Source organism: Lepidochelys olivacea, assembly GCF_965140295.1.
Source record: "Lepidochelys olivacea isolate rLepOli2 genome assembly, chromosome: 14".
Lineage (NCBI taxonomy): Eukaryota > Metazoa > Chordata > Testudines > Cheloniidae > Lepidochelys > Lepidochelys olivacea.
Genome location: NC_140424.1, coordinates 31,945,456 through 31,965,812, shown reverse-complemented (window position 1 = coordinate 31,965,812; position 20,357 = coordinate 31,945,456). Strand labels below are relative to the sequence as shown.

Genomic DNA, 20,357 nt, shown 5'->3' with positions numbered 1-20,357 from the left:
TCTGCCCGGCCTCTGCCCCGGCCCTGGTGGCTGGCCACCAGCCACTACTCCAACCCCACTACTACTCCTGCAGCGGGGCCAAGCAGGGGGCTGAAGCCAAAGAAGTCATTGAGGTCCATTAAAGTCACAGAAGCCCGTGATCTCTGTGACAAAATCATACCCTTAATTATAGGCTGAGTCCTGGGTGCTCTGGGTCTGTAGAAGGTTCTCCCTGGCAAATGAGCCCAGGGTGTCAAGCTTCTCCCATAGGGCCAAGACATATTGTATGATGTTACTGGCCCAAGATGGTTGTTCTTCCCACATGTTTTGAATGCTGGGATCCACACTAACGCAGGTCATTGTGTCTTTGCTTTTTTCACTGTAGTATCTGAACACCTCTTACCAAAAGGTGTGTTCAGTCACCACACCCCCTGTGGGGCAGGGAGCGTGCACTGTCCGCACAGAGCATTCAGGGACCTTGCCCAAGGTGATCCAGGCAGTCTGTGGCAGAGACTCAAAATGCGGGGAAATAGCCACTGGGGGGCAGCAGAGGCTAAGGAAAGCGAAAGCGAAAGTTACATTTGTAACCAGAGGGGAACCGCCCCAGGAACTGCAGTGGGGTTGCTCCTGATCTGTGCGAGGTGAGTGCGGGAGAACCAGCCCCAGGGACTCCAGTGGGGTTACTCCTGATTTACACCAGGTGAGTGCGGGAGAACCAGCCCCAAGGACTCCAGTGGGTTACTCCTCATTTAAACTGGGGGGAGCGAGAGAGGAGGGCAGGACTGCCTCGGCCCAGTTGCGTTCCACCCCTGAGGGCATTTGCTGAGGCTGGAGCCCACTTTCAGGACAGGCTCAGCAGGTGCATATGATGGGAAATCCTCCACCCGGTTCACAGGGATGGAAGACAACTGGCTGAACTGGGAGTCCTGGGCCCTCGGAGTGGCTGCAGACAATAATCGCCCCAGAGCTAGGCCTGGCCAAGAGTGGCAGTGGGGGACTGGGCGCACCCTCTCACACACTAGGGGATCAGCTCCACTGCACTGCCAGGGGCTGCAGGTGCCGAGAGGGACTCCTGGATCACTCCTGATACTGTCTGTGCATCCCATACACCCGTCTGTCTGTCTGTGAATCCCATACACCCTGTCTGTGCATCCTATACTCCCCTCTGCCTATGCATCCCATACAACCATCTTTCTGTATGTGAATCCCAAACACCCCTCTATCTGTGCATTTGAAACACCCCTCTCTCTCTGCATCCCAAACACCCCCCTGTCCATCTTTACATCCCATACACCCTGTCCCTGTTTGTTAATTGAATACACCCCTCTGTCCATCTGTTCATCCCATACACCCCTCTGTTTGTCTGTGCATCCCAGACACCCTCTGTCAGTCTGTGCATCCCATGCACCGAGTCCCTGTCTGTGCATCGAATACACCCCTCTCTCTGTGCATTCCATACAACCCTCTGTCTGTGCATACCAAACATTCTCTGTCTGTATGTATATCCTATCCAACCCTCTATCCATCTGTGCATTCCATACACCCCTCTGTCTGCATGTATATCCCATACAACCCTCTGTATGACTGTGCATCCCAGATACCCCTCTGTCCATCTGCACGTCCCATACACCCTGTCCCTGTCTCTGTATCGAATACACCCCCCGTCTGTGCATCCCATACACCCTCTGCCTCTCTGTGCATCCCATACACCCCTCTGTCTGTCTGTACATCCCATACTCCCCTCTGCCTATGCATCCCATACAACCCTCTTTCTGTCTGTGCATCCCAAACACCCCTCTGTCTGTGCATCTGAAACTCCCCTCTGTCTGTGCATCCCAAACACCCCCCTGTCCGTCTTTACACCCCATACACCCTGTCCCTGTCTGTTAATTGAATACACCCCTCTGTCTGTGCATCCCATACACCCTCTATCTGTCTGTGCATCCCAGATACCCTCTGTCGGTCTGTACATCCCGTGCACCTAGTTCCTGTCTGTGCATCGAATACACCCCTCTCTCTGTGCATTCCATACAACCCTCTGTCTGTGCATACCAAACATCCTCTGTCTGTATGTATATCCTATCCAACCCTGTATCCGTCTGTGCATCCCATACGCCCTCTCTCTGTGCATCCCATATGACCTCTCTCTGTGCATCCCATACACCCCTCTGTCTGCATGTATATCCCATACACTCTTTCCCTGTCTCTGCACTGAATACACCCCCGTCTGTGCATCCCATACACCCTCTATCTGTCTGTGCATCCTATACACTCTATGTCTGTCTGTGCATCCCATACAACTCTCTGTCTGTCTGTGCATCCCAGACATCCTCTCTCTGTCTTTATATCTCATACACCTTCTGCCTCTCTGTGTATCCCATATGCCCTCTGTCTGTGCATCCCTTACACCCATTTGTCCGTCTGTACATCCTATACACCCTCTTCCTGTCTCTGCATCCCATACACCCCTCTGCCTGTCTGTGCATCCCATACACCGTCTTTCTGTCTGTACATCCCAAACACCCTCTGTCCGTCTGTTCATCCCACACACACCCCTGTCTGTGCATCCCAAACATTCCTCTGTCTGTGCATCCCATACACCAGTTTGTCCGTCTTTACATCCAATACACCCTGTCCCTGTCTGTGCATTGAATACACCCCTCTGTCTGTGCACCATCTACACCCCTATGTCTGTCCGTGCATCCCATACTCCCCGCTGTCTGTGCATCACATATACCCTTCTGTCTGTCTGCACATCCCTCTGTTTGTCTGTGCATCCCATACACGCTCTTCCTGCCTGTGCATCCCATACAGCCTGTGTGTGTCTTTACAGCCCATGCACCCCTCTGTCTTTCTGTTCATCCCATATACCCCCGTGTTTGTCTGTGCATCTGAAACACCCCTTCTGTGCTTCCCATACACCCTTTGTCTATTTGTGCATCCCAAACACCCCTCTGCCTGTCCGTGCATCCCAAACACCCATCTGCCTGTCCGTGCATCCCAAACACCCCTCTGCCTGTCTGCGCATCCCAAACACCCCTCTGCCTGTCTGCGCATCCCAAACACCCTCTGCCTGTCTGCGCATCCCAAACACCCCTCTGCCTGTCTGCGCATCCCAAACACCCTCTGCCTGTCTGCACATCCCAAACACCCTCTGCCTGTCTGCACATCCCAAACACCCCTCTGTCTGTCTGTGCATCCCAAACACCCCTCTGTCTGTCTGTGCATCCCATACACCCTCTGTCTAACTTGCATCCCGTACAACCTCTGTCCATCTGCGTATCCCATACACCTCTCTGTCTGTGCATCCCACTCACCAATCTGTCTGTCTGTTCATCCCATACAACCTCTCTCTGTCTGTCTATGCATCCCATACACCCCTCTACCTCTCTGTGCATCCCATGCACCCTCTGCCTGTCTGTGCAACCCTATATTCACCTCTGTGTCTGTCTGTTCATCCCACAGATACTCAGCCTTCACGATACCACGCTCTGCCCACACAAGGGTTGAGAATCATGGCCCCAAACACAGCCCCACACAGCAGATTTGTTCTATCCATGGCTCCTGGGCCCCGTGTGCCTTCAAAACTCTGCAGCCACTCCAGCACAAAAGGCCGTCCAGCATCAGGCCTGGCTTAGCCCTTCCTGAAATCTGGGCACGCTGACAGGCCATGCGGTGGGGCTGGTTCGGGAGCCAGAATTTCCTTTCCATGGGGAATTCTGACAGGCTGAATAATGTTTCTGATCTAAACTGGTGTGACACCCCCCATTTCTCCCCTGCCCCAAAATCCCCATGAAATGAAAATTCTGCAAAATCTCGATGTGGGACTGTTGAAATATTTTGTTTCGTTCATCATTTCTTTTCTATACAAATGCCTGCATTTGGGATGTAAACTGGTTCATTTCAACCTTATTGTTTCAATTTGTTTCATTTAGAGTGTCCTATTGTATATTAAATTGACTATTATAAATATTGTTAGATTTATTATGATATGTATACTATGGTCTAGATTATATTATATTGACTAATATATAGTGCATATTACATTGATTATTATAATAAATGCTAAGTAGGCTCAGAAGGATTTGATTTGTAACTGTAAATGTCAGTAAACGTCGATTCACTAAACACACACACACTGATGAAAAAATATTTCCCTCGATGATACTGGAAATTTGCAGATAGGCAAAATAAGAATACTGCTGCTTGAGAACTTATTAGAGTTATTTAAACATGCTTACTTTGTATGTTTTGCCAAGTGATGTGAACAGTTTGTGTTTTACCAGTTATAAAGTGTTCACTTGCTATATCTCAGTGCCTACTGTCGTTAAATAATTATCTGACCCCGTCCCCAATAATTTCCCATTGCTGTGAAAATTAAAATAAATAAAAATGGGGAAAAATGTTTAAACCCATGATTTGGCACAACTGTGAAAAGTTAAATCGATAAAAACTGAAAAAAAATGCTTAAAAGGAACTTTGATTTCATCCATCGAAATTATAAAAGCAAAAATTGAATTGTCCCAAGCCTATATAAGTATTATTTTATAATATATTACATTTATTAATCTGTATATGATATACATTATTAAATACTGTGCATTATATGGAATATTAAATAATATATATTTGATTTCAGACTTTAATGTGATAAAAGTCATAGTGAAATTAATTGAAACAAAACATTTCCAAGGCAGTATTTGACATGTTGACGTAGAATCATAGAATCATAGAATATCAGGGTTGGAAGGGACCTCAGGAGGTCATCTAGTCCAACCCCATGCTCAAAGCAGGACCAATCCCCAATTAAATCATCCCAGCCAGGGCTTTGTCAAGCCTGACCTTAAAAACTTCTAAGGAAGGAGATTCTACCACCTCCCTAGGTAACGCATTCCAGTGTTTCACCACCCTCCTAGTGAAAAAGTTTTTCCTAATATCCAACCTAAACCTCCCCCACTGCAACTTGAGACCATTACTCCTTGTCCTGTCCTCTTCTACCACTGAGAATAGTCTAGAACCATCCTCTCTGGAACCACCTCTCAGGTAGTTGAAAGCAGCTATCAAATCCCCCCTCATTCTTCTCTTCTGCAGACTAAACAATCCCAGTTCCCTCAGCCTCTCCTCATAAGTCATGTGTTCCAGACCCCTAATCATTTTTGTTGCCCTTCGCTGGACTCTCTCCAATTTATCCACATCCTTCTTGTAGTGTGGGGCCCAAAACTGGACACAGTACTCCAGATGAGGCCTCACCAATGTCGAATAGAGGGGAACGATCACGTCCCTCGATCTGCTCGCTATGCCCCTACTTATACATCCCAAAATGCCATTGGCCTTCTTGGCAACAAGGGCACACTGCTGACTCATATCCAGCTTCTCATCCACTGTCACCCCTAGGTCCTTTTCCGCAGAACTGCTGCCTAGCCATTCGGTCCCTAGTCTGTAGCTGTGCATTGGGTTCTTCCGTCCTAAGTGCAGGACCCTGCACTTATCCTTATTGAACCTCATCAGATTTCTTTTGGCCCAATCCTCCAATTTGTCTAGGTCCCTGTGTATCCTATCCCTGCCCTCCAGCGTATCTACCACTCCTCCCAGTTTAGTATCATCCGCAAATTTGCTGAGAGTGCAATCCACACCATCCTCCAGATCATTTATGAAGATATTGAACAAAACCGGCCCCAGGACCGACCCCTGGGGCACTCCACTTGATACCGGCTGCCAACTAGACATGGAGCCATTGATCACTACCCATTGAGCCCGACAATCTAGCCAACTTTCTACCCACCTTATAGTGCATTTATCCAGCCCATACTTCTTTAACATGCTGACAAGAATACTGTGGGAGACCGTGTCAAAAGCTTTGCTAAAGTCAAGAAACAGTACATCCACTGCTTTCCCTTCATCCACAGAACCAGTAATCTCATCATAGAAGGTGATTAGATTAGTCAGGCATGACCTTCCCTTGGTGAATCCATGCTGACTGTTCCTGATCACTTTCCTCTCATGTAAGTGCTTCAGGATTGATTCTTTGAGGACCTGCTCCATGATTTTTCCGGGGACTGAGGTGAGGCTGACCGGCCTGTAGTTCCCAGGATCCTCCTTCTTCCCTTTTTTAAAGATTGGCACTACATTAGCCTTTTTCCAGTCATTCGGGACTTCCCCCGTTCACCACGAGTTTTCAAAGATAATGGCCAATGGCTCTGCAATCACAGCCGCCAATTCCTTTAGCACTCTCAGATGCAACTCGTCCAGCCCATGGACTTGTGCACGTCCAGCTTTTCTAAATAGTCCCTAACCACCTCTTTCTCCACAGAGGGCTGGCCATGTATTCCCCATGTTGTGATGCCCAGCGCAGCAGTCTGGGAGCTGACCTTGTTCGTGAAGACAGAGGCAAAAAAAGCATTGAGTACATTAGCTTTTTCCACATCCTCCGTCACTAGGTTGCCTCCCTCATTCATTAAGGGGCCCACACTTTCCTTGGCTTTCTTCTTGTTGCCAACATACCTGAAGAAACCCTTCTTGTTACTCTTGACATCTCTAGCTAGCTGCAGCTCCAGGTGCGATTTGGCCCTCCTGATTTCATTCCTACATGCCCGAGCAATATCTTTATACTCTTCCCTGGTCATATGTCCAACCTTCCACTTCTTGTAAGCTTCTTTTTTATGTTTAAGATCCGCTAGGATTTCACCGTTAAACCAACGTTCCTGCAAAATATTTCAGTTATGATTAAACTGCTTTTTTCTATGGAAAAGGCGTCCCTCCCCACAAACTTCCCACCCACTTTTCCGCTCAGGCCCCTGATTCCTTTCTGCTTCTTTGAAACATGCAGCCCGTAGTCCCAGACATGCTGCCTGCCCAGCACGGCTGTCCAGCATCCCCCAGCATGTAAGTGGACTGTGGGGTTTGACCCCCCCGGCCTTCATTGCTCGTAGCAGGAGCCTCATTTGCTGGAGCTGAAGGAGTAGCTCCTCCAGGTGGTGGCAATAGCAGGCTATTATCCTATTCCATGAAGCGGAGCCCAAAGGGACACATGCCCAGTGCTTGTGTGGGATCCCCGTGCAGCACCTTTCCCTTGTGGGATGAACTGCCCTCCTGGTTCCCACTGGCACAAGAAGGAGGTCTTTGGGTGAGCAGCTATTCCCCTTCTCATCCCTTGTCTCCTTGGTTTCCCTTTAGTTCATTGGCTTCTGTCCAGCCCTGAGGCCAGGAAGAGCCGCCCTGCCAGATGCTGGGAGCCCGTCGCCCACACTGCAGTGCTGCCCTGCTCTCAGCCATCCTCCTCCTGCACGTTCAGGCTGCAGCGACCGGTAAGGAGGCTTTGTCCTTAACAGTGCTGGGTGGTCACAGGGCCCCAGCTGGCTCTCACGTATGGCGGGGACAGTCTGGGGTGACTGCCCTGGTAATGCACCAGGCTCGGGGGTAAGAGCGCAGGATCTAGTGTTCACTCATATGCACAGTAACATGTGACAAATGGAGTCTCTGTCCATCCCTCCTCCCATCCCCCCCACATCCATCCCCATACACACCCCTCTATCCATCCCCCACATTCATCCCCATATACACTCCTCTATCCACCCACATCCATCCATCTCTCCATCCATCCACCCACATCCATCTCCATACATACCTCTCCATCCATCCCCCCACATCCATCCCCATACACACCCCACCATCCATCCCCCACATCCATCCCCATAGACACACCCCACATCCATTCCCATATATACCCCTCTATCTACCCACATCCATCCATCTATCCATCCATCCACCCATCCATCTCCCCACATCCATCCCCATACACCCCTCCATCCATCTCCCAACATCCATCCCCATACACACAAGCCTCCATCCATCCCCATACACACCCCTCTATCCATCCACCCGCATCCATCCCCCCATCAATCCCCCCACATCCATCCCCATACACACCCCTCCATCCATCCACTCCTTCATTTCCCATACACACACCCCTTCACCTTGGCCTCCACATACACACCATCCCTCCCTCCCTGCCTCCTTCCCCCCACTCTACCCCTCCCCCTCTTGCTCACAGCTCTCCCTGAGCCCCTCTCTCCAGGATCCGCTGGGGTGGCAGGTCTGGGGTCTGAGTTGTGTGAGAGGCAAAACCACTTCCCGCCAGTCCCCTCTGACTCCAGGCTTGTCTCTCTGCCCCTTTCCCCAGTGAGTTTCCAGGTTCTGGTTCCCGCCGGTCCCCTCTCTGCTCCACTGGGGGGCACCGTGCTGCTGCCCTGCCACCTCTCCCCCGCACTCAGTGCCCAGGCCATGCAGGTGAAATGGAGCCGGCCCCAGCTAGGCCAGGATGTCCACGTGTACCTGCCGGACGGGAGCGAGGTGCAGGGTGAGAGGTACCGGGGCAGGGCAGAGCTCCTGCGGGATGGGATCCAGAGTGGTAGCCTGGCCCTGCGGATCTGGAACCTCACCCTGCGGGACGAAGGACACTACCTCTGTGACTTCCAGTCTGACACCTACTTCAGCGTTGCTGCGTTGGAGCTCCGCCTGATGAGTGAGTGATCCTGGGGTGGGGAGAGCCGGATTCAGCCTGCGCAGCTCTGTGATAGGGAGGGGTGGCTGGCGGTGGGGACCTTCCCACGCAGCCTGCTGCAGTCACAGGCCAGAAAACTTCCCCCAGTGACTCCTCCGTCCAGCCCAGAGCAGAGTCTGTGGGGCAGAGACATCCAGGCTGCATGTAAGGACCCCGAGGTATGTGGGCTCCACCACAGCCCAGCAGAGCCTCCTTCCATAGAGGACGCGCTGCAATGGCAGATATGTGCCCCCTATTTCCAGTGTGGATGTCTCAGCTCCAGTGCCCAGTCATCGGCTCACCCTCTCCTTGTGTCTGAGGAGCCTTCTACCCTGAGAAACTCTTCCTTGGGTAGAGCCCAGCAAGAGAAGTGTTGTAAGCCACGGGAGGTAACAGTCCCGTTCTCTGTGGCGCTGGTGAGGTATCAGCTGGAGGCCTGTGTCCAGTTCAGGGCGCCGCAAAACCGTGGACAAGCTGGGGAGAGACCAGAGGAGAGCAACAAAACAATCAAAGATTTAGAAATCCAGCCCTAGGAGGAAAGGTTGAAAGAACAGGGCATGTCTGATCTTCAGAAGAGAAGACCGAGGGGGACCTGATAACAGCCTTCAGATACGTGAAGGGCTGTTACAAAGAGGACAGGGATCAAGTGTTAGCCATGGCCACTGAAGGTAGGACAAGAAGTAATGGGCTTAATCTGTAGCAAGGGAGATTAAGGTGAGATATTAGGGAAAACTTTGTAACTCTAAGGGGAGTTAAGCTCTGAACCAGGCTCCAAGGGAGGCTGCGGAAACCCCATCACTGGAGAGTTGTAAGAACAGTTGGACAAACACCTGTCAGGGATGGTCAAGGTTTGCTTGGTTCTGTCTCAGCGCAGGGGGCTGGACATGATGACCTCTCAAGATACTATCCAGCCCTACATTTCTGTGACTCTAAGTCTTCTCTTGGGTAAACTAACTTACACAGGGGTGAGCGAGAGGGGAACCAGGCCCTGGTGTGACCAGAAGGAATGAGGAGAGAATGAAATCAAGGGAGAATTCCTGTTGATTTGTTTCCCCCAGACTCTGGCTCAGATCCTCTCCTCCACGTCAGTGTGTACAAGGACAAGGGGGTCTCGGTCACATGTCTCTCTGCAGGGTGGTACCCGGAGCCCAATGTGCTCTGGAGAAACAGCCATAAAAAAATCCTGAGTCCCGAGTCCGAACAGAAACTGCGAAGTGACAATGGCTTATTCAACGTCTCCAGCACCATGGTGATGACCAAGAGCTCGGATCCAGCACTGACCTGCGCCCTCAGCCCTGGCTTGCCCGGCCCAGAGAAAGTATCGGCCATTTTCATTTCCGGTGAGCTGCTGATGGAACAAGGAAACACAGAGCTGGAGCCAGATCTCCACTGGTGGAGAATGGCATTTATAGATAGTGAGAACTTTATGGCAGGGGCAATCTCTTACTGCGTATCAGTGCAGCGCCTGGCACAACAGGGCCTTGATCTCGGTCGCTGTGTGTCTGGGCAGCATCTGGCATGACGGGGCCCCGATCTTGGTCGCTGTGTGTCTGGGCAGTGCTTGGCGTGACAGGGCCCTGATCTTGGTCACTGTGTGTCTGGGCAGCGCCCAGCACAACAGGACCCTGAGCTCAGTTAGGCTGCTGGAGCCCTGGGACCCTCATCTATCATGCTGACCACTGTTGTCTCATTGTTCCATTGTATTCCACATCTGTCTTATCCATCTGTTTTGTCCTGTCTTATTCTTAGATTGTCAGCTGTTGGGGTAGAGACCGTCTTTTGGTTCCCGAGTTTGTCCAGCCCCTAGCACAGGAGGTTCCTGGTCCATGGCTAGGGACCCGAGGTCATATGAATAATAAATAATAATAGTGGAATATCCTGATTAGAGCTGGCTTGAAAATGTTCAAGGCAGATGCATTTTTGTTGGAAGCAAACTTTTACTGGGAATGTGTCTATTTCAACCAGATATTTGACTGGAATTAGTCAAATCGAATCATTTCAACATTCTCATTTTGTTCCAAAAATGTCAAAATGTTTCATTTCAGCGTCATCCTTTGGATTCAGTTTGTTTGGACTTTGATATTATATTGGCATATTCATACTCTACTAGATTAGAGTATATTTATATATTTTATATTAAACCCATAGGATATATTTGTATTTAATAGTTTGTATTGTAACCTTTTGACATTACCAAAACCAAAATGGTTTGACGTCATTGAAATGAAACATTCTGAGGGCTCAGAACTGGATTTTTTAAAATTTTCTTTCCGACATTTCACCGTCCATTCCAACCAGGAACACCATCAAATTTTGATATATCGAAATTTCCGGTGGAATGGAAAGTCCATTTTCCAATCAGTTTGCCGATATTTCTAATGTTAACAAACAATCTCAGGGAATAATATTAACAAAAAAACTGATTCCGGCCTTTTCTGTCTATCACAAAGGAGCTAAAAGGGTCCCACCATCTGTTACTAGGTTTGTTAATTATTTTGTGTCACATCTGCATGGGGCAGAAGGGGTCATGAGAGTTAACCTGTGTTCTTCTCTTCCCCTGCAGACACTTTCTTCCCCAGAGTTTCCTCTTGGCGGGTCCCCCTCTATCTCATCCTGACGATATGCGTTTGCTTCCTCCCCTTGGCTTCCCTCTACCTATGGAGGATTCACAAAGAGAAAGGTAAAGCCTCCTGTTTAACCCCTTTGCCACCAGAAAGAAAGAAACGAGACATCCTTCAATAGATCTGCAGGTCCTTGGTGCTGTAGACCACATAGATCCTTGGATGCTCACATGATTTGACCCTCCCTCTTTCTACCTGGGCATATTTTTCCCATTGCCGGTAATTCATGTTAAGAGAGGAAAAGAAATTAATCTTCACTTGGGTGTCAAATGTTATAACGTTTCCCAGCCCTTCCGTTATCAGTATTTTCCTTGTGTGTACCCAAAGGCACTGACTTTTGTTTTTGTTGGTGGATGCTCCACCCCCTCTCTGCCCTGAGGACCCGCCCCCACTCTGTCCCACCTCCAAGACCCCCCGCCCCCCCGTTCCTCTTCATACCTTCCCCCGAGCACCTCCTGCCCACTCGTCTCCACCATCCCCTAAGTCCCCCTGCCTGTTCCTCTCCACCCCCTCCCCCAAGTGTCCCCCTGGCCACCCAGCCACTGCTTGCTCCTCTCCGCCCCCGAGCACTTCCCACACACGCTCGCTCATCTCTTCCCCTTCCCCGAATGTCCACCCATCTGCTACTCGCTCCTCTCCGCCCCCTCCCCCAAGCGCTTCCCACCCACTCCTCTCCGCCCCCTCCCCCTAGTGACCCCCTGCCCGCCCACCCACCGCTCGCTCCTCTCCGCCCCTGAGCGCCTCCCGCTTGCGCTGGCTACTCTCCGCCCCGCCCCCTAATGTCAGCCCACCTGCCGCTCGCTCCTCTCCGCCCCTCCCCCGAGCACCTCCCACCCACTCCTCTCCACCCCCTCCCTCGAGTATCCGCCAGCCCGCTGCTCACTCCTCTCCACCCGCAAGTGCCTCCTGCCCACTCTTCTCCGCCCCCTCCCCCGACTGTCCCCCTGCCCACCCGCCACTCTCTCTTCTCCACCCCCAAGAGCCTCCAGCCTATGCCCGCTCCTCTCCACCTCCTCCCCCGTGTCCCCCCATCCACCCACCACCGCTCACTCCTCTCAGCCTCCAAGTGCCTCCTCTCTGCCCCCTCCCCGGAGTGCTTCCCCCCTGCCACCCACACGGTGCTCCTCCTTTCCATCCCTGAGTATCTCCCACCCGCGCTCATTCCTCTCCGCCCCCCTCCCCCGAGAGTCTCCAGCCCACTCCTCTCTGCCCCCTCCCCTGAGTATCCCTCTGTCCACTCACCCACCGCTCGCTCCTCTCCACCCCTGAGCACCTCCCACCCACTCCTCTCCACCCCCTCCACCGAGTGTCCCCCTGCCCTCCTGCCACTTGCTCCTCTCCACCCCCAAGTGCCTGCTGCCCGCGCTCGCTCCTCTCCGCCCCTCCCCAAGTGTCCCCCTGCCCGCCCACCCACTGCTCGCTCCTCTCCGCCCCGAGTACCTCCTGCCCGCGCTCGCTCCTCTCCGTCCCTCCCCAAGTGTCCCCCTGCCCACCCACCCACTGCTCGCTCCTCTCCGCCCCTCCCCAAGTGTCCCCCTGCCCGCCCACCCACTGCTCGCTCCTCTCCGCCCCGAGTACCTCCTGCCCGCGCTCGCTCCTCTCCGCCCCTCCCCAAGTGTCCCCCTGCCCGCCCACCCACTGCTCGCTCCTCTCCGCCCCGAGTACCTCCTGCCCACGCTCACTCCACTCCGCCCCGAGTACCTCCTGCCCACGCTCACTCCTCTCCGCCCCTCCCCCAAGTGTCCCCCTGCCCACCCACCCACTGCTCGCTCCTCTCCGCCCCTCCCCAAGTGTCCCCCTGCCCGCCCACCCACTGCTCACTCCACTCTGCCCCGAGTACCTCCTGCCCACGCTCACTCCTCTCCGCCCCTCCCCAAGTGTCCCCCTGCCCACCCAACCGCTGCTCGCTCCTCTCCACCCCCGAGTGCCTCCCACCTGCGTTCACTCCTCTCCGCCCCTCCCCAAGTGTCCCCCTGCCCGCCCACCCACTGCTCGCTCCTCTCTGCCCTGAGTATCTCCTGCCCACGCTCACTCCTCTCCGCCCCTCCCCAAGTGTCCCCCTGCCCACCCACCCACTGCTCGCTCCTCTCCGCCCCTCCCCAAGTGTCCCCCTGCCTGCCCACCACTTGCTCCTCTCCACCCCCAAGTGCCTCCTGCCTGCACTCGCTCCTCTCCGCCCCTCCCAAGTGTCCGCCCACCCGCCGCTCGCTCCTCTCCGCCCCCTACCCCGAGCACCTTTTGTTTCCCCCACATCCACCCACCACCGCTCACTCCTCTCTGCCCCTAAGCACTTCCTGCTCACTCCTTTCCATCCCCTCCCCTGAGTATTTCCTGCCTGCCACTCACTCCTCTCCACCCCGAGTGCCTCCCACCTGCGTTCACTCCTCTCCACCCCCCTCCCCTGAGCGTCCCCGCCATCCACCCACCCACTGCTCGCTCCTCTCCACCCCGAGTGCCTCCCACCTGCATTCACTCCTCTCCGCCCCTCCCCAAGTGTCCCCCTGCCCACCCACCCACTGCTTGCTCCTCTTCACCCCCAAGTGCCTCCCACCCACACTCGCTCCTTTCCGCCCCTCCCCCGAGTGTCAGCCCGCCTGCCTACCGCCACTCACTCCTCTCCGCCCCCAAATGCCTCCCGCCCACGCCTGTCTGCTCTCCTGCCATGAGGGCAAGTGACGGGGGGAGAGTGCGGAGGGGAGCGAGTGGGGAGGCAGGAAGAGGTGCAGCACAGGCGGGGCCACGGGGGAAGAGACCAAGTGGGGGGCAGGGCCTTGGGGTGGAGTGCGGGTGGGGCCTCAGGGCAGGGCCACGGTCTGTGGGTATATTTTTTTTCCGTGGGCGCTTGAGCCCCGGAGCACCCCCAGTCATCACCTATGTGCGTACCACAGTAGCCTCTAGATACCCCTCCTGAGATCTGTGCCCCCTTGTGTCGGGCGCTGCACAGACACCCCGGAAGAGATGGTCCCTGCTGTCTTGAGAGTTAACAGCACCCTCAGGTGGCCAGTGCCCTGTCGGTGAATGTGTTTCTCCGTTTGTTTTACAGGTGCCATGTACACACTGCTAAGTAAGTTTCTTCTTCACTGTCAGCCATTCCAGGGGGTTGGGCCGCGTTAGCTCAGACTGGGTAATGACTCCTTTGAATCAGGCTCCACCCGGCGAGGTTTCTGGTGGCACCGGCGCAAGTGGCTCGGGGAAGGCAAAAGCCCTAGAAAATCTGGGGCTGGGGTATTACACCCAGAGAGGCAGTGAGTGGGTCCCCTAGGGCAGGGGCGGGCAAACTTTTTGGCCTGAGGGCCGCATCAGGTTTCTAAAATTGTATGGAGGGTCAGTTAGGGGAGGCTGTGCCTCCCCAAACAGCCAGGCATGGCCCGGCCCCCACCCTCTATCTGACCACCCCCTCTGCTTCTCGCCCCCTGACGGCCCCCCGGGACTTCTGCCCCATCCAACCCTCCCATTCTCTGACGGCCCCCGGGGACCCCTGCCCCATCCACACACCCCCGGTCTCTGTCCCCTGTCCATCCCCGGACCTCCCGCCCCATTCAACCCCCCCTCTCCTTCCTGACTGCCCCCTGGGACCCCTGCCCCATCCAACCACCCCTTTTCCCTGACCGATCCCGGACCCCCCACCCCTAACTGTCCCCCACCGCCCCATGCAACCCCCCCTCCTTCCTGACTGCCACCCCTGGGACCCCTGCCTATCCACCCCCCATGCTCCCTGTCCCCTGACCACCCCCGGAACCCCTGTCCCTGACTGCCCCCCGCCGCCCCATCCAACCCCTCCTCTCCTTCCTGACTGCCCCCCCTGGAACCCCTGTTCCCCGCCTTCTGACCGCCCTGACCCCATCCACACCCCCAGCCCCTGACCAACCCCCGAATTCCCCTGCCCTCTATCCAACCCCCCACCCCCCAGCTCCCTGCCCCCTTACTGTGCTGCACAGGAGCACCGGTGGCTGGCGGCACGGCTGCACCAGGACAGGCAGCGACGCTGCGCAGCACAGGTACAGACTAACACAGCTACCCCCTGATACTTCCTGATGTGATCCGCGTGGATTTTTCCTCTCAGAACTGCCTTGAATTTCAAGTATACAAAAATAAGTTCAAAAAGGCTCGAATCCGGAACTGAAGGTTTTGTTTGGGTCGAGGAGGTTCTTCTGATGGGACAAGGGAGGTGGGCAGACCTTGGCTGCCCCGGGTATCTCTGAGCATTGGTTCTCCCAGCGGGGTGGGTTTAATGCTGGGCCCAGAGCGAGAAATGAACAGGTTTGGAACCCAGGCCCCTGATAACGTGCTGTCTCTTTGTGTCCACAGAGGGAAGCCACGGTAGACCAAGTGAGTGTGGATTTGATCTCTAGACTATATGTAACTTAGCTAGGCAGCTCTGCCCTGGCCTAATGTTCTCTTCTCATTTCAGGTTGGAAAGAAGCATTTCTCAAAGCCGGTAAATCCAAAATGGAGAGTTAAGTCTAGCAGGATATGGGTGGGCAACTAGGAGTCAGGACTCCTGGGTTCTAAGATTGGCTGTGGGAGGGGAGAGGAGTCTAGTAGTTAAGAAAAAGTGGGGGCTGGGAATCAGGACTCCTGGGCTCCATCCCCAACTCTGGGAGGGAAGTGGGGTCTAGTGGGTTATGGGTGGGCAACTGGGAGTCAGGACTCCTGGGTTCTATCCCCAACTCTGGGAGGGAAGTGGGGTCTAGTGGGTTATGGGTGGGCAACTGGGAGTCAGGACTCCTGGGCTCTATCCCCAACTCTGGGAGGGGAGTGGGGTCTAGTGGGTTATGGGTGGGCAGCTGGGAGTCAGGACTCCTGGGTTCTAACATTGGCCATGGGAGGGGGGAGGTGTCTAATAGATATGGGAAAGTGGGGGCTGGGAGTCAGGACTCCTGGGTTCTGTCCCAGCTCTGGGAGGGGCATGGAGAGTCGTGGTTTAAGCAGGGTGCACCATGCTCCTAGGCGATGTTTCTCCCTGACTCCCAGCTTTTGCTGGAGTTTTGCTTTAAAACGTCTCATTCTCCAGCTGTACCAATTTAAGTCTTTGAAATGAGCAAACTGCCTTCCCTGAAACTGTCCCCACCCCCCGTCCCGCATCTGTCTGTCTCTAGCGGACGTGACCCTGGACCCAAGAACAGCTCACCCCAGTCTGGAGCTGTCTGCAGACAGGAAAAGCCTAAAGAACATAGGTACAAGACAATCACTGCCTAATGGCCTGGGGAGATTCGACGTTTACTCGTGTGTGCTGGGCTCCGATGGCTATGAGTTGGGGACACATTACTGGGATGTGGAGGTGGCCAGCACAGGGGGCTGGGCTCTGGGTGTCACCAGGGAGTCTGTCAGCAGGAAGGGATGGTTCAATTTCAGCCCCAAGCAAGGCACGTGGGCCATCCAGCTCTCCAGGGGCCAATACCGGGTAGTCACTGCAGAATGGAGCCCACTGGACCTGCTGCAGAGCCCTGGCAAGATCAGAGTGTATCTGGACTATGAAGGAGGGGTTGTGTGCTTCTATGATTCTGACACCATGGCCCCCCTCCATGCCTTCACTGCCCTCTTTACGGGGAAGATCTACCCATTCTTCTGGGTCTGGTCTGTAGGGACCTCCCTTAGACTATGTTCCTGAGCCTCTCCCAGCCAGATCTCTGCACATGCAAACCTGCCAATGCATCACACCAGCCACCACAATTGGGGTGGGGGGGGGAAGACGCATGTTGTGTCAGTATGGGCTGTTGGCCATGTTTTATTAGTGAGGATCCCTTGCTGAAAGGCAGTTTTCACACTATATGAATGGAAATAAACCTGTTCTTCAAAAAAGAAAAGCAAATTTCATCACACGCAAATTTCATCACACACACAAGGTAACATCCCCCTCTGACAAAGTGGAAATCGTCTGTGATATTTTTATGACACCTTTTTGTACTTCAGTTTCCCCTCCATGTTGCATTGTTACCCAGTGGGGGAAAAAGGCTATTTGCTCTCAGGGCAGGCTAAGAGACATAGGTGTGGGTGTCGCCCGGCTGTCTGGGCCTCAGTCCACATACCAGTGGAGTATCTGGGAAGACCATGGCAAATCCAATCACCAGGACATTGGCACCTACCATCCAAGGACCCAGAGGGAGATGGATTCCGTCTCTGCAGGGAGCTGAGCAACATCCACCAGCTGGAGAACAGAGGACTGAAGAGTGGGGAGGTGTGGGTATAAGTTGGCTGCTCACCTGATGTCTGACTAAAGAGGTCAGAGGGGAGACAAATGGAACTTGACCATGGGGGTTCACTACAGCTTGGCTGGGCTCTTGGCTGACCAGAAAGGTCTATGCTTTAATGTTCAGTTCTCTGTGCTAGCCTAAGGACTTCTTAGGCTGTGTCCAGCTGACCAATAAACCCGACTTCTTTGGACAATGCTATGTGAGTGTCACTGCAAATCCTGGCTGAGGTGCATGAGTCCCTGAAGCATGGACAAGTCTCTACCACAGGGCTGGATCCAGTCCACCAGCTGTTTTAATCCGGGCCTCGATCTCCCACTGTGGTGCGGGGTCTGAGGCTTGTCGCACTCCAGCCAGTGAGCAGGGTCGGGGGCTGCTCCACACAGCTTCCGGAAGCAGCAGCATGGCCCCCCTCCAGCTCCTATGTGTAGAGGCAGTCAGGAGGCTCCACTCTTAATACTGCCCCCGCCCCAAGTGCTGCCCCCTGCAGCTCCTGTTGGCTGGGAACCACAACCAATGGGAGCTTCAGGGGCAGTGCCTGCGGACAGGGCAGTATGCAGAGCTGCCTAGCCATGCCTCTGGGTAGGAGCCAGAGAAGGAACATGCTGCTGCTTCCGGGAGCCGCTTGAGGTAAGCGCTGCCCAGTGCCTGCACCCCTGAGCCTCTCCCCGTGCCACAACCCCCTGCCCCAGCCCTGATCCCCCTCCCACCCTCCATACCCCTCGATCCCAGCCCAGAGAACCCTCCAAACCCCTCATCTCCAACCCCACCCCAGAGCCCGCACCCCTTGTACCCAACTCTCTGTCCCAGCCCTGAGCCCCCTCCCACACTCCAAACCCCTTGGCCCTACCCCAGCCACATGAATTTTGTTATCTGCACCAATATGGAGGTGATGTGTCACACATCACCTTCATATTGGTGCACATAACAAAATTCATTCCACACATGGCTGGGAAAAATTAGCGGGAATGCTGGCCAGGTGCCCAGGTAACGGGATTCAGTACCCAGACTGCAGCGGGTCTGCACTCAGTTTCTCTCTTCTTTTTGCTGCTCTGTCACTTTTCCAAAGCTGGAGAAGTTTGGTACAGAATGGACAAAGATAAAGAACACCCCTGCCGCCCAGCTATTACGTGATTATATTTATGGCTGTGTTTGTAGCATGGCAGTGCCTAGGAGCCCCTGACACAGACCAGACCCTGTGATGCTAGATGCTGTCTGCAAAAAGACAGTGGAAAGATAATCAAAGAAAGTTTTAAGTGAGTCGTTTGGGCTCTTACATTCAGTGGCAAGAGAGGTGGTGAAACCTGGGAAGAACCACCCCCCCAAAAGTCTAAAATATTTTACAAACCCAAATGAAAACCCCCATTCAACACAACAGGAAAAGGGCTTCATTCCAAAATTCCCCATGGAAAACATCAACGACGACACCTTTTTGGGTGGGTTGAAACATTCCCAGTCATGGGTTGTACTAGCCCAGCCATGGAGTGAGGCCCACCAAGGGACATCTACACTGGAATAAAAGACCCACGGCTGGCCCAGAGCAGCTGACTCACACTTGTGGGGCTCAGGCTGTGGAGCTAAAAGTTGCTGTGTAGACGTTCAGGCGGGGGCTGGAGCCTGGCCCCTGGGACCATGCAAGCAGGGAGGATCCCAGAGCCAGGACGCCAATCCAAGCCTGAACATCTACACAGCAACGTTTAACCTCCAAAGCCAAGCCCTGTGAGCCTGACTCAGCTGACCCAGGCCAGCTTCAGCCATGCAGTGGGGCTTGTATTCCAATGTAGCTGAAGTCAATGGGGCTACAGCCGGTGTCAGTGGGCTATAGCTCCATTGGAGTCATGGGGCCAGATCCCCAGCTGGGGTCATAAAATCAGAGAACTGGAAGGAACCTCGAGAGGTCATCCAGTCCCCTGCACCCATGGCAGGACTAAATATGATCTAGACCAGTGGTTCCCAAACTTGTTCCGCCACTTGTGCAGGGAAAGCCCCCGGCGGGCCCGGCTGGTTTGTTTACCTGCTGCATCCGCAGGTTCGAGCGATCACGGCTCCCTGCGGATGCAGCAGGTAAACAAATGGGCCCGGCCCGCCGGGGGCTTTCCCTGCACAAGTGGCGGAACAAGTTTGGGAACCACTGATCTAGACCATCCCTGACAGGTGTTTGTCCAACCTGCTCTTAAAAATCCCCAATGATGGAGACTCCACAGCCTCCCTAGGCAATTTATTCCAGTGCTTAACCACCCTGACAGTCGCTGCAATTTAAGCCCATTGGTTCTTGTCCTATTCTCAGAGGTTAAGAACAATTTTTCTCCTTCCTCCTTGTAACAACCTTTTATGTACTTCAAAACTGTTATCATGTCCCCTCTCAGTCTTCTCTTCTCCAGACTAAAGAAATCCAATTTTTTCAATCTTCCCTCATAGGTCATGTTTACCTATGTTTCATCATTTTTGTTCTCTGGACTTTCTCCAATTTGTCCACATCTTTCCTGAAATGTGGTGCCCAGAACTGGACACAATACTCCAGTTGAGGCCTAATCAGCGCGGAGTAGAACGGAAGAATTACTTCTCATATCTTGCTTACAATACTCCTGATAATGATGTTTGCCTTTTTTGCAACAGCATTTACACTGTTGACTTATATTTAGCTTGTGATCCACTATGACCCCCAGATCCCTTTCTGCAGTACTCCTTCCTAGGCAGTCATTTCCCATTTTGTATGTGTGCAAATGATTGTTCCTTCCTAAATTGAGTACTTCGCATTTGTCCTTAATGAATTTCATTCTATTTACTTCAGACCATTTCTCCAGTTTGTCCAGATCATTTTGAATTTTAATCCTATCCTCCAAAGCACTTGCAACCCATCCCAGCTTGGTATTGTCTGCAAACTTTATAAGTGTACTCTCTATGCCATTATCTAAATCATTTATGAAGATACTGAACAGAACCGGACCCAGAACTGATCCCTGCGGGACCCCACTCATTATGCTTTTCCAGCATGACTGTGAACCACGGATAACTACTTTCTGGGAA

General features: G+C 53.5%; 1 protein-coding gene across 5 annotated transcripts in view; it reads left to right on the top strand.

Moving 5' to 3' along the window:
* The window catches only part of LOC311530157 (butyrophilin subfamily 1 member A1-like), a 33,491-nt gene extending 15,963 nt beyond the window's left edge, over positions 1 to 17,528 (top strand). For 2 of the 5 annotated variants that reach the window (XM_084646590.1, XM_084646588.1), the window contains exons 2-9: positions 7,153 to 7,283; positions 8,159 to 8,500; positions 9,577 to 9,858; positions 11,082 to 11,198; positions 14,183 to 14,203; positions 15,448 to 15,468; positions 15,551 to 15,577; positions 16,239 to 17,528. In XM_084646590.1, the coding sequence (XP_084502716.1) occupies positions 7,202 to 7,283; positions 8,159 to 8,500; positions 9,577 to 9,858; positions 11,082 to 11,198; positions 14,183 to 14,203; positions 15,448 to 15,468; positions 15,551 to 15,577; positions 16,239 to 16,750 (1,404 nt within the window). In that variant the 5' untranslated portion in view covers positions 7,153 to 7,201 and the 3' untranslated portion in view covers positions 16,751 to 17,528. Of the gene's footprint in view, positions 1 to 573; positions 680 to 7,152; positions 7,284 to 8,158; positions 8,501 to 9,576; positions 9,859 to 11,081; positions 11,199 to 14,182; positions 14,204 to 15,447; positions 15,469 to 15,550; positions 15,578 to 16,238 lie in introns of those variants that run through there. The other 3 variants (XM_084646589.1, XM_084646591.1, XM_084646587.1) reach the window with 3 other exon arrangements.
* Positions 17,529 to 20,357: the final 2,829 nt, after the last annotated feature.